The sequence below is a fragment of the Sinocyclocheilus grahami genome, unplaced genomic scaffold, assembly GCF_001515645.1.
Source record: "Sinocyclocheilus grahami isolate Dianchi unplaced genomic scaffold, SAMN03320097.WGS_v1.1 scaffold32.1, whole genome shotgun sequence".
Classification (NCBI taxonomy): domain Eukaryota; kingdom Metazoa; phylum Chordata; class Actinopteri; order Cypriniformes; family Cyprinidae; genus Sinocyclocheilus; species Sinocyclocheilus grahami.
In genome coordinates, this window is record NW_015505211.1 from 1,021,867 (window position 1) to 1,034,001 (window position 12,135).

At 36.9% G+C, this 12,135-nt stretch overlaps 1 protein-coding gene across 3 annotated transcripts; it reads right to left on the bottom strand.

Annotated features, from left to right (window-relative positions):
* Positions 1–8,932: 8,932 nt before the first annotated feature.
* On the bottom strand, positions 8,933–11,202 carry LOC107576779 (uncharacterized). 3 transcript variants are annotated; one of them, XM_016262921.1, is made up of 6 exons: positions 11,087–11,202; positions 10,732–10,777; positions 10,130–10,474; positions 9,730–10,023; positions 9,555–9,644; positions 8,933–9,241 (listed from the first exon to the last, which is right to left on the bottom strand). In XM_016262921.1, the coding sequence occupies exons 1-6, from the start codon at positions 11,087–11,089 to the stop codon at positions 9,087–9,089; spliced, it is 933 nt and encodes a 310-aa protein (XP_016118407.1). In that variant the 5' UTR covers positions 11,090–11,202; the 3' UTR covers positions 8,933–9,086. The 3 variants fall into 3 exon arrangements, with proteins under 3 accessions (XP_016118407.1, XP_016118400.1, XP_016118414.1); XM_016262914.1 differs by lacking the exons at positions 10,732–10,777; positions 11,087–11,202 and having other exon boundaries at positions 10,130–10,716; XM_016262928.1 differs by lacking the exons at positions 9,555–9,644; positions 10,732–10,777; positions 11,087–11,202 and having other exon boundaries at positions 10,130–10,716.
* Between the last annotated feature and the right edge of the window lie 933 nt (positions 11,203–12,135).

The window sequence follows — 12,135 nt, forward strand, 5'->3', positions numbered from 1 at the left end:
AATAATAATGATGATGATAATAATAATAATAATAATAAATAAGACAATTACATTTTAATCCGTACAAAATTCTATATATATATATAATATAGCATAATGTAGGCACTATATATATACATGTGGTGAAGAGCAGCTTTTTTCAACTAATTAAAATCTATGCTCTCGTTTAAGGATTTGGAGATAGTTACTCATGCCTTCATCACTTCCAGACTTGATTATTGCAATGCGCTTTACAGTATATGGGTCTCAATCATTCATCGCTGAATCGCTTGCAGTTGGTCCAGAAGGCAGCCGCGAGGTTGCTAACTGGTACTAAGAGGAGAGAAAGCATTTCTCCTGTCCTAGCATCTCTTCATTGGTTACCGGTGCAGCATAGGATCCATTTTAAGATTTTATTATTTGTGTATAAAGCATTAAATGATCTAGCCCCATCATACTTGTCCGAACTTCTCAGCTATCAGCAATCCTCTCGCTCTCTCAGATCCTCTGATAAACTTTTCTTGCATATAGGCCTACCTCGCTCTCGCTTGAAATTGAAGGGGGATCGGGCTTTTTCTGTAGCCGGTCCTCGACTATGGAACAGCATACCTCTGGACATTAGATCTGCGCCTTCCCTTCCTGTTTTTAAATCCCGCCTGAAGACTTATCTGTATTCCTTGGCTTTTGGATGAAATGTATGTTTGTGTATGTTAATGTGTTTTGTATTGATTATGTGTTTTTGAGTCATTTCTTAGCCGGTCCTCGACTATGGAACAGCATACCTCTGGACATTAGATCTGCGCCTTCCCTTCCTGTTTTTAAATCCCGCCTGAAGACTTATCTGTATTCCTTGGCTTTTGGATGAAATGTATGTTTGTGTATGTTAATGTTTTTTGTATTGATTATGTGTTTTTGAGTAATTTCTTTTTATTCTCTTAATCTCTATATTTACTTTATTTGTATATGTACAGCACTTTGGCATACACTAGCTGTTTTTAAATGTGCTATATAAATAAACTGACCTTGACCTTGACCTTGACCTCATGATGGTGCAAATGAAGAAGTGATGTTGGTTTAAGGTAGCGGCGTAATTTTAGTCAAGTCAGAAACAGGATCGAGCAATATGATACAATACCAAGATAGTACTTATTTTGTAGACTGAAAGAAAAACAATCTAAATCTTAAAATCCTTTTAAATACCTATAATTTAAGTAATGAAAATCAAGAGCACTATGTGTTCTCATGCAGTTACTCCATGACAAACACCCTATAAAGTTTATCTGTTCATCCAGAGATTAGCCAATCAAAAATGATTTTGTTTAGAGCTTCATTCATTGGATCAATATAAAAGAGGTGTTACCCATTGTCTAAGCTACAATTGTGAAGTAACATCATGGCCTGCAGCTGTGACAATCTAAAAGTGCAAGGAAGTTCAAATGGTTAAAACAAATGTCCTGCATGCCTCATTTGCTTGTAACTATCTGCGCCTCTTTTATAGAGTATCTTCGTGCACCGAAGAACCAGTCTAGTTATTTTAACCACACAGTGTGGGAGGTTGTAAGCACCTGTAATGCAGGGCAGCTGTCATTTAGATCAAATGTGTGAAAATTTAGATATGATACAAAAAGAATAAACTGTACCATGACCACAAAGTCAGTGCATGGATGATGTACTCAGACCTAAATTACTGCCTGCTGTTGCACACAAGTTTCAATTGGATCTCAAGGCTGTCAGAGGAAGCTCTTTAAAAGCAACTTCCTCACGTTTATTTATACAAAATTTGGAATGCTATTTTTAGACTTTCGTTTTGTGTTTTGAAGCTATCCAGGCTGGAAAACTACACTACTTGATCTGAACAGATTTTAAAATACTAGGCATACTAGGCACATACACTTGCCGACTTTGTATATGGTTACAGAGGAAAACTGGGCATCATACACTTAACGACTTTCAAACACAACAAACTCACACAGAAACATGCACCTTATTGCTAAGAGACGCATGACAAATGTAGTTTACATTTTAATACAAAATCAGTTGTATAAATATGTATACGTTTTTATATCCTCCAACTGGATGAAATCATAGTTTGAGGCTAAAAAATTATGTCTGTGCCCATTATACAATATACAATTTTCTGTAAACCCCAAAATCTGTCAACCCAACTGCCAAAAATCTGCAGACTGGCTGCAACTCTTGGCAACAGGTGTTGACACGTTAAAATCTGTGCAAAAGTTGCTGTAGTGTATTCCAGCCTTTAGTGTAATGAATGAACACTGCAGAAATAGAGCAGTAGTGAAGCAGTAACAGATAATCAGAGCCATGCTAATATATTTAGGCAAACAGCATGTTTGTGAATGTTGTTATTATTAAGTTATTTTTCATATTAAGTAACTTACATTTTAGAAGCAATATTACCAGTTAATTTGTCCATTTTGGCTCTACCAACAAAAATAGTTTCAAAGGAATCCAAAGCAGAAAGAGCCACTGAGCATTTCAGAACAAAAGCAGTGGCATTTCTGTTTTTGAACTAGGCAGTTGAGTGAATTCAATGAATTACTCATAAAGAGTCACTTGTTTCGTTCCTGTATCATTCTGAACAAATCAACTGAATGCATGATTCAAAGACTCATTTATAAAAAGTCGCTTGTTGCTCAGCATATTGATGTAACCTGCAGAAAGACTTACTAAATCTCTTTTATTAATGCACTTTTGTTAGTTGCATAAACATAGCCACTATGTTAAGACTGTGTCTAGTTTGACTATGGGGGTAGAATCGTTGCATAATTCCAAATAAATACATTATGATCCACAAATAAATGTAAAGAGATTAACAAAAATGAAATGTATTGATAAATAAATAGAATGAGATCCACAAATAAATCTTAGAGTTTCACAAACAAGAATTAAATTCACACAAAAAATAAAATGAGATTTGCAAATAAAAAAAACATTCACAGATATATTTTTATGTCACAAACACAACTTTGCTGGCATTCATTTGTGAATCGCATCCTGTGCATTTGTAGATCGCTGCATGCATTTGTGGATAGCTCCCTGTGCATTTGTAAATCGTTGCGCTTATTTGTGGATTTTGAGACATTTCAAGCGTCAAGAGGCACTAATTAATAGACTAGCCTATATAAATATAGTGGTTCATTGAGTGAATCATTCATGTAGTTTCATTTGTAAATCATTTATCGTCACACACGTGCATAAATACAATCATAAAGTCGACACTTTATTGGCATAATTGTCAAGCATTTAGTATTTGCAAAAAATATGGTAGCAAATACTAGCATATACAGACCGTTAATTAGGTAAAGCGATACAATGAATATAAAAATATAGCCCTAAGTCACTTATAATTTATTATTATTATTATTAGGCTATTATTATTTTAATAACTGGTTAAGGCTATATTTTGTTAACACCTGACAATTATGCCAATAAAGTTTTTACATTATGATTGTAGGCCTATTTATGTCCGTGTGTGACGATAACTGAGCTGTTTTCATTTACAAATGAAACGTGAATGATTAATTAATTTCTATAATATAATAATTTCTTAATTTAAAATAAAATATTAATAAATACATCCCTGATAATCCCGGGTTACTATGGTCATGCAGGTTTGTTTACGCATTAAACTCATGGCCACGAGAAAAATATGTCGTTCCCTCAACATAGCATCTCGTGGCCACGACAAAATTAAGTGAACCGAACTGTGGATCATAATGTATTTATTTGGAATTATGCAACGATTCTACCCCCATATTTGACCAGCTAGCATTTAGCCAAGAGGTTAACAGTATTTACTTTTCTGATTCAATTTGGCCCAATCAAACACAAACAATGCCTATTTTGCGTGGAAGCAGAAACACTCTGTTTTCGTGCCTGTATCTTTAAATGCAAACGAGCTGCTGCTCCCTGCTCCTTTTCCAGAATAGGAGCCTTTACAGCTCTTACCTCAAATACTCCCCCCCAAAAAACATCTGTCTAGTTTTGATTATCATGTATATCGCACTGAAATCATGCATTTTAAAGCCATATCAGTTTAAACTTCTGATATAGTGTTTTCTGAGCGCACACATCCGAAGCACGCGCAGAGTAAGCAGCTGTCACACGTCACATGAGTACTAAAGTAAGTCCATTAGCTCTTTCATATCCTATTGCTCTTAAACTGTCAAATACACACAAGGTTGTTAAAAACGCGTTACAAAAACAGTCGGTTATGTCTGTGAAGGTAAACAGCTGGGAAAGAAATCGCATGTTTATATTAGATCTGTGTATGAAGTGACAGAAGCGTAGTATACAGTACCTACTGCTGTCTACGCTGTTAATATGACCCAAACAATAAATATAAACAGAAAATCACTCACTGCTCTTGACCGAATAACTTCTATATCTTTAATAAGAAGACATTTCTGACTTCCGGGAGGCGCCATGTGAGATCAAGATGCGTGCGAAGGCAGCTCCGTAATTTTCCATTGATATGTGAAGCAAAGTTAAGTGATATTTTATTTTCACGTCAATAAGTACAGAATACCCACTTAAGATGCCAAATAAACCCCAACAAAACGTAGAACAAACGACCGAAACCCCGAGAGACATTCAAGATGACTGTGGCGGCGAGGCTAGCACTGCGGCTAACAAGGCAGTGCTAGAGGGGATAGCTGCTCTCCTATTAAACTTTCAGCTATTCAAGTCGGAGATAGTTGAGGCTATCGACAAGAGACTAGACCAGTTCTCAACCTCCATTAGAGCAGAATTAACTGCTCTCAAAAAAGAGACTGATGTCACTATCTCGGCCATGAAAAGCACGATGGACGACTAAGCTAAAACTATGGCGGAGCTCGAACGTAGTGCAACTTTTACTTCGGATATGGTCTCCGAGCTACAAAAGGAGGTTGAAAAGCTAACAAGCAGTGTCTCACAGCTCACTGAGAAATGTACGGACCTGGAAAGTCGCAGTAGAAGGCAAAACCTGCACATTCTAAATATTAAAGCGGGCGAGGAGACTGGGCGCAAGACCACGGACTTTATTGCACACCTGTTGAAGAACGCGCTATCTTTGGAATCTTTACCTTTGATCGACCGCGCTCACAGATCTTTGAGAAAACGCTCCGATAACACGTCATATCCCCGGGCCTTCATTGTTAAGATGCACTACTTTCACGATTGGCAGGACGTCACCTGAAAAGTGGCTCAATTCAAGCCCATCATTTACAATGGAGAGAAACTCCTGATATTCCCTGATCTCCCAGCTGCCATACTGAAACAGCGTGCCCGTTTTAACAGAGCTAAAGTAGTCAGCTAACACCAGGTGGGCTGTTTTTTCAGTCAAGTTTACTGTTTCTTGGTAAAATTCTGATTTGATGTTCAAGCAAACCTGTGTTCTCAGGTATGTTTCTGTTCTGTTTTTTCATTTAAATTTTGTTGTGATAAAGGATCGTGGGAGGGGATGTCTAATAGGGTTCTGTCTGTGGGTGCGTTCCGCGGTGGGGGGAGGTAACCAATTCAATAACTGGGATGGCTGCTGCTCAGAGTAAGACACCTGACAGAGGGGTGGGAGCAATTTGGCTTTTTCTTCTTGGAACGTTAAAGGTCTAAACCATCCTGTTAAACGAAGTAAAGTATTGTCTCATCTACAATCTATGAACACTGATATAATATTCTTACAGGAAACACATTTTAAAAATGACTCCCATTCCAAGCTAAGAGCCAGGTGGATAGGTCAGTCTTTTCACTCTTCATTTTCATCCAAGGCTCGGGGTACTGCTGTTTTAAAAAGAAAAGGGGTCCCATTTAAACATAGGGCTACGATTGCAGATAAGGAGGGGCGATTCATCATAGTTGCAGGAGAAATGTTTTCAACACCTATAACATTAGTTAACATTTATGGACCGAACTTTGATGATCCACGCTTTTTTCAAAATGTGTTTTCCCGGATTCCTGATATATCACTTACTAATTTAATTATAGGGGGGGATTTTAACTGTGTCCTGGACCCATATTTAGACAGATCCTCTGCTCAGCGTGCTCCCCCCTCTAAATCCAGGGACTTTCTTAACATGTATATAAAAAATTCTAATGTTGGTGATGTATGGAGGCTAGCCAATCCAACGGGGAGAGATTACTCCTTTCATTCACAGGTCCACAACGTTTATACTCGTATCGACTACTTTCTAGTTGATATTAAGTTAATTCCCTTTACGTTTTAATGCCACCTATCATAATATTTTAATCTCAGACCATAGTCCAATTACATTTGCTCTAAAATTACCAGAAATTGCAACAACTCAACCATTGTGGCGGGCAGACCCCTATTTATTAAAGGATACAAAATTCTGTGAGTACTTGCGTATACAATTAGAGTTATTTTTTTAAACTAATGATCAACCGAACACTTCACCTTCTCTTTTATGGGATACCTTTAAAGCATATTTACGGGGCTGTTTTATCTCCTTTAAGGGTGCAAAAAAGAAACAAAATACAGCGGCTTTACAATCATTAGAAAGACAGCTTAGTAAATTAGACAACGAGAATGCTACAAAACCTTCTTTAGAACTGCACAAGAAAATATCCGCTCTGATGAGAGAATTCATGGGCTCTGTACTAAAACAACTATGAATAAAATGTATTTATATGCAGACGACGTCTTATTATATGTGACTAAACCTGCGTCTAGTATCCCTGTAATCTTAAAGGTGATTGAACAATACGGCTCATTTTCAGGCTACAGAATTAATCTAAACAAAAGTGAACTCATGCCAGTTGGGCTTAAAGATCTTTCACAAATTTTCCCAGTTCAGTTTAAAATAGCTAAAGACAGATTTACCTACCTAGGAATCGTTATAACTAGGAAATCTAGCTTGCTACGAGTAGCCAACTATGCCCCCCTTTTAGAAAAATTAAAAATAAATATTCAGTTCTGGAGGACTCTTCCTATTTCGTTAATAGGTAGAATAAATGCCATCAAGATGGTTTTTCTCGCACAACTACTGTATCTGTTACAAAACACCCCTCTATTTCTTTCCTAGTCCTTTTTTAAGCAACTAGATTCAATTATTTTACCCTTTATTTGGAATTATAAAAACCATAGAATTAAACAACTACATCTCTCCAAACCTAGAAATGTAGGGGGTCTTGCCTTTCCAGACTTCCGCTGCTATTACTGGGCGGCTAACCTCAGAATGATATCAATAATATTAAACGATAAAAGCGGACAACTTGACTGACTCAGATTAGAACAAGATGAATGTACCCTGTACAATCTTGGTGCTGTGATTCTTTCACCAACAAGCTGTAAAAAAGAAATCTACAGCAGCAGCCCTGTCATTAGCAGTGTTATTCGTATTTGGAAACAAATTAGAACTCATTTTGGGGTGAAGACGTAACCTTTACTAATTCCCATAGCTGACAACCCCTCTTTTATACCTTCCATACTAGATAAAGGTTTTCAGCAATGGAGAGATGCAGGAATTCACACAGCAAGCGATCTGTTTCAAGATGGTACCTTTATTTCCTTTGAAAAAATTCTGGAAAAATACAAACTTCATAGAAGTAATTTTTGTAGGTTCTTGCAAGTCAGGAACTATGTACAATCCTACTTAAACAGATTTGCAACAATTAGCCCTTCATGTCTTGACACCTGCCTTAAGGACTATTTTGGTAAAGGGAAAATGATTTCCTGCATTTATAATACTCTCCAGGCCTCCCAATTACCTACTACATCTTCAATCAAAAGTTTATGGGAGGAAGAATTAGGGTCAGAAATTTCCAATGAGTTATGGGCGGATAGCCTGGAAGAGATTAATAGATGTTCTATAAACTCCAGACACTGCCTCATCCAGTTCAAAATCTTGCATAGACTACACTACTCTTTGACAAAATTAGCTAGAATATTTCCAGGTGTCTCTCCAAAATGTGACAAATGCAGGACGGCTGAGCCCTGCTTCACAGTTATGCATTATGTCCCAGTCTTCAAAGCTTTTGGTGCAATATTTTCGATGTCATTTCTGAAATTACTAGACAACATATTGAACCTGATGAGTTTTTAATCATGTTTGGTGTTTCAAGACATGAGCGTTGCCTGTCCAAGTCTCAACAACGATTTCTTTCCTATGGACTCTTAATGGCCAAAAAGCTTATTTTAACATTCTGGAAAGATAAACTGCCACCTCCTTTCCAGCTGTGGCTTGACGAAATCACAAATACACTACATTTGGAGCATATAAGGCTCTGTCTAAGGAATAAGAGAATACAGTTTTCTAAAACTTGGGAGCCCTTTATAAGGTATTTAGGGGATGAAGGCACAGGAGACTAGGAAGAGAGGGATGTTGACTTAATTTGAGTTGGATCTAAGATCCATTCCACCCCTGGTGTGTTTTTTTTTTTTAATAATAATATTCCTCCCTATGTAGATAATTGTCTTGTTTTGTTTTAGGACTTTCTGTATAATATGTTAAAAAATATGTGCATATGTCTGCATGTACAGTGTATACTTAGACTGTATGTGTAAGTATAGGATTGTTATGTTTATTGTGTATGCAGGTGTATGTATAAATAGTTAATAACTGCAGAAAGTATAACTTGGTTAGATTTTTGTTTGCATAAGGAAAATTCGGAGGAACGTCTGATTTGAATTCAGAAGTTGCCCCGGCAAATTCTTATCATATTCCCCCCCGCAAAAAACTATTCTGAATACTTGAATTCTGCTTTTAAATGCTCTAGTGTGAAGATAAACATGGCGGGGTTTCAGGCTCTCTCAGGGCGGCGGCCGTAGGCGGGGCCTAAACAATGTGACATCACAATGCTCAGAGAATCAAAACGGCATGTCTACTGAGACCGATTTGGTTTATTGGGGATTAAAAAATAAGGAGTAGGTGGATTTTTATCATTGTAGGATAGTTGTGTTCACACACTGCCAACACACATTTATGTCCAAACACCATGTAAAAGTGGATTTTGCATAATAGGTGCCCTTTGAGACTAGTCTCAGCAGTTTATGCAACCAGCCCCATAACTAACTGTTGTTGTACCACTGTGATACCAATGAGATATACACAAATCTAACATTGTAAGATTTGCTCATTCAGTGTTTATTATGCAAATAAGCGGACAACAGCAGGGCCGCAAGGGACTGGATGATGGTCACCCAGTGTTGAGTACAGTATCTCAGACTGCAGGGGATCATGGAGGACAGGCTCAGGTGTGACACTCACTCCTACAGGAGACACAGACTGCTGATGTGTTCTTCCTGGAAGAAGATAAGAGCAGATTCATGCGCACGATGATGAAGGTTGATCACATATGAGATGAAACTCTCTATAACAACATCTGCACATCTGTGGGCACAATCAGGTTCAAGGTTATTAAGGTTTACTAAGTGTGGGAGATTTGTGACTCACTGCGACTGCTGAGGTATGTTACTTATTTTAAAATGTTATAAAATGACATATCACTTGTAGCCTATATTACTCAAGAGACACTTTTACAGCCCTGTTTTTGCAAAAACGGATCTAAACAGTTTTGGTTTCAGAATGACATATAAATCAGACACTGAGACTTACTGTAATGTTTGCATATGTCTACAGTGATCAAAAAGACAGTCAACGCCACTGTCAACATGACAAACACTACTGTCACAATCACAGTTACACCTACAAGACAGAATAATTGCAAAAGCCTCATAAATACATTATATAACACATTGAAAAAATACATCTGTAATATCTCTGAACTTACCCTCACTTTCATAGCAGACAGAGCTCGATAAATTGGCCATGAGTGGTTTGTCTAAGGACGGGTGGTTTACCCAGCAGGAGTAGATTGTCTCATTGAAGGTTTGTGGTGGCAATTTAAGGTATGATTGCTGACTGAAGGATCCATTGAATGATTTGTTTGAGTATGAGCTGTTGAGGACGTCTCCATCTCTGATCCACAACTGTTTAAGAGACTCAGGGTAAAATTCCACAGAGCACAGAATCATGGGAGATCCATCAGGCCTCTTCACACAGGACAGCGACAAGATGGGACGCACTGAGAGGCAGAATTAATGCACAAAATACAATACTTATCATTCAGATCTATCTCTATCGGTAATCTATCGTTTTTTTCTTCTTCTGATTATTAAGTAATGATTTACCAATAACTTGAACTCTTTGAACTCCGAGATCCACTTGAGGTGGTTTTACAATCCTCTTCACAGTACAGGTGTATGTGCCGGTATCCTGAATTTGGAGATTTAAGAGTTCAAATGTTATTTCCTTAGTCTCTGGAATCCATGTGAATCTGACAGGATCTTTACAACCTAGTTTTTTCCATGTATTGTCATAGAAGTAATATGAACACAGTGCAAGATTTAATGTTTGCAGAACTGCTGTCATGCTTTCTGTGTCATTTGTTCGGCTGTAGTTGCATCTGATTATGGCAGGCTGTCCATGATTGACAAATAAAGTTGTAGTGTGATTCACTGCTGCATCGCCAAAAGCTAAAAAAACAAAGACCAGCAACAAATTGAATTTCTCATGCCAAGCTGTGAATTGCAACATTTAGGTTCTCTTTGTGCAGGTGCTTCCTGTGTAATTTGCCGGGGCAAAAAAATTTTTTCTGATAGATTCGACAAGTACTTGATGTATCATTGTAACATTTTAATGTTAGAGGAAATTTCATGTATTTATAATGTTCAGAAAGTGAAGAGTGAAGCATATTAGCATGTCAACAAAAGATAGAAGACAATTTTATTACCAAAAACTGAAAACAGCATCCACCCACAAAAGAACAGAGGGAAACACTGCAAAAAACAAAAAAAAAACACTTTACACATTAAACAGAAATGTCATATGAAATATAAAATTTTAAACAAGTTCTTAAGTAATAAGATTCAGGGCTGCATATTTTGTATTGTTAATTAAGAATTAAGAAACTTTTCGTTTATTAGTTAATTTAATTTACTTTTTTGCATACAGTAATAGCTGCAGTTTTTCTGACATAATGACAAAAGCGAAAAAAATATTAAACATGTTTTCGACTTAGTAAACGCATTATATTTACATACATGTAAAATAGTGTTCAAATATCTTCATAAGAATCACACACTCACCATCTCTCTTTCCAGGGAAAGTGCTGTGTGTGGCTTCTGCCTCACAATGTTTTGCTGAAGTGTCTCATGCTGTGAAACTAGTTTGAGGCGGTGATTTCCTCTTTAAGTAAAGCATCAGTTATCATCAGTCGACAGTAACACATCATCTGAATCCCATCAAATTCCTTGTATATTTCATCACACAGTTTAAAAAGAGGAAATGACTAAAACATTCTAGCAATGAAGGACTGATTCTGTACTAAACAAAAGTTAAACAAAACAAATAAGAAGAACCAAACAAAATCTTACACCCAGGATTGTTTAATCCATTTTCAACCACGAAGACAGTAATATGATAAGGTATACATTATTTCATTTTAAATTTTTGACTCTACAGTTGCATGTTAGCTGGAAAATGATGTAAAAGAGTTGCATCACATCTATGTACTTGTCAACCACAAACACTAGGCGTGCAGGACTGGGACATTTAGCTTCAGGCCTATGACGCACCATGAGTAACTTGTGTAAACAACTAGCACATACGCAGGAAGTTTATCCGGGCCTAGAGATAGTGTAATATAGTGACAGTTTGGTTTGACAGTAGAGAGTTCACCAGGTCCTAAAGGCAGTGTAGTGTGACATTTTGGTTTGACTTTTTATTTATTTAGAAGAAAATCCATACAATTTATCTGTAAATTAATTACAATTTCAATCTTATTAGTCCAAATGCTTCTACAAAATACATAAACTTGACAACACAGTTACCTGAAACATTCTGTCTGGCATTAAAGCAAAGGTTATGTAAGCCGCAGTACTTGGTTCTTATAAACACAATCTTCTGGCTGTTGTTTAGCATAGACTTTATTACTGAACACTTTGCCTTTTCTCTTTCTGCCTGCACAATCAAACAAATCCTTTGATTAAAGTGGTCATATGGTGCTTTTTTAAAGATCATTATTTTGTGTATTTGGTGTAACAGAATATGTTGACATGCTTTAATGTTCAAAAACACATTATTTTTCAAATACTGTACATTATTGTAGGTCCTCTATGCCCCGCCTCTCTCAAAC

Excerpts from the sequence above, each read along its gene's own strand:
- LOC107576779 (XM_016262914.1), bottom strand. The coding sequence starts at position 10,535 with ATGTTGCAATTCACAGCTTGGCATGAGAAATTCAATTTGTTGCTGGTC. Across the intron at positions 10,024-10,129 it reads TCAAAGAGTTCAAGTTATTG|TGCGTCCCATCTTGTCGCTG; the intron begins GTAAATCATTAC and ends TCTGCCTCTCAG. Across the intron at positions 9,645-9,729 it reads TGTCTGCTATGAAAGTGAGG|GTGTAACTGTGATTGTGACA; the intron begins GTAAGTTCAGAG and ends TCTGTCTTGTAG.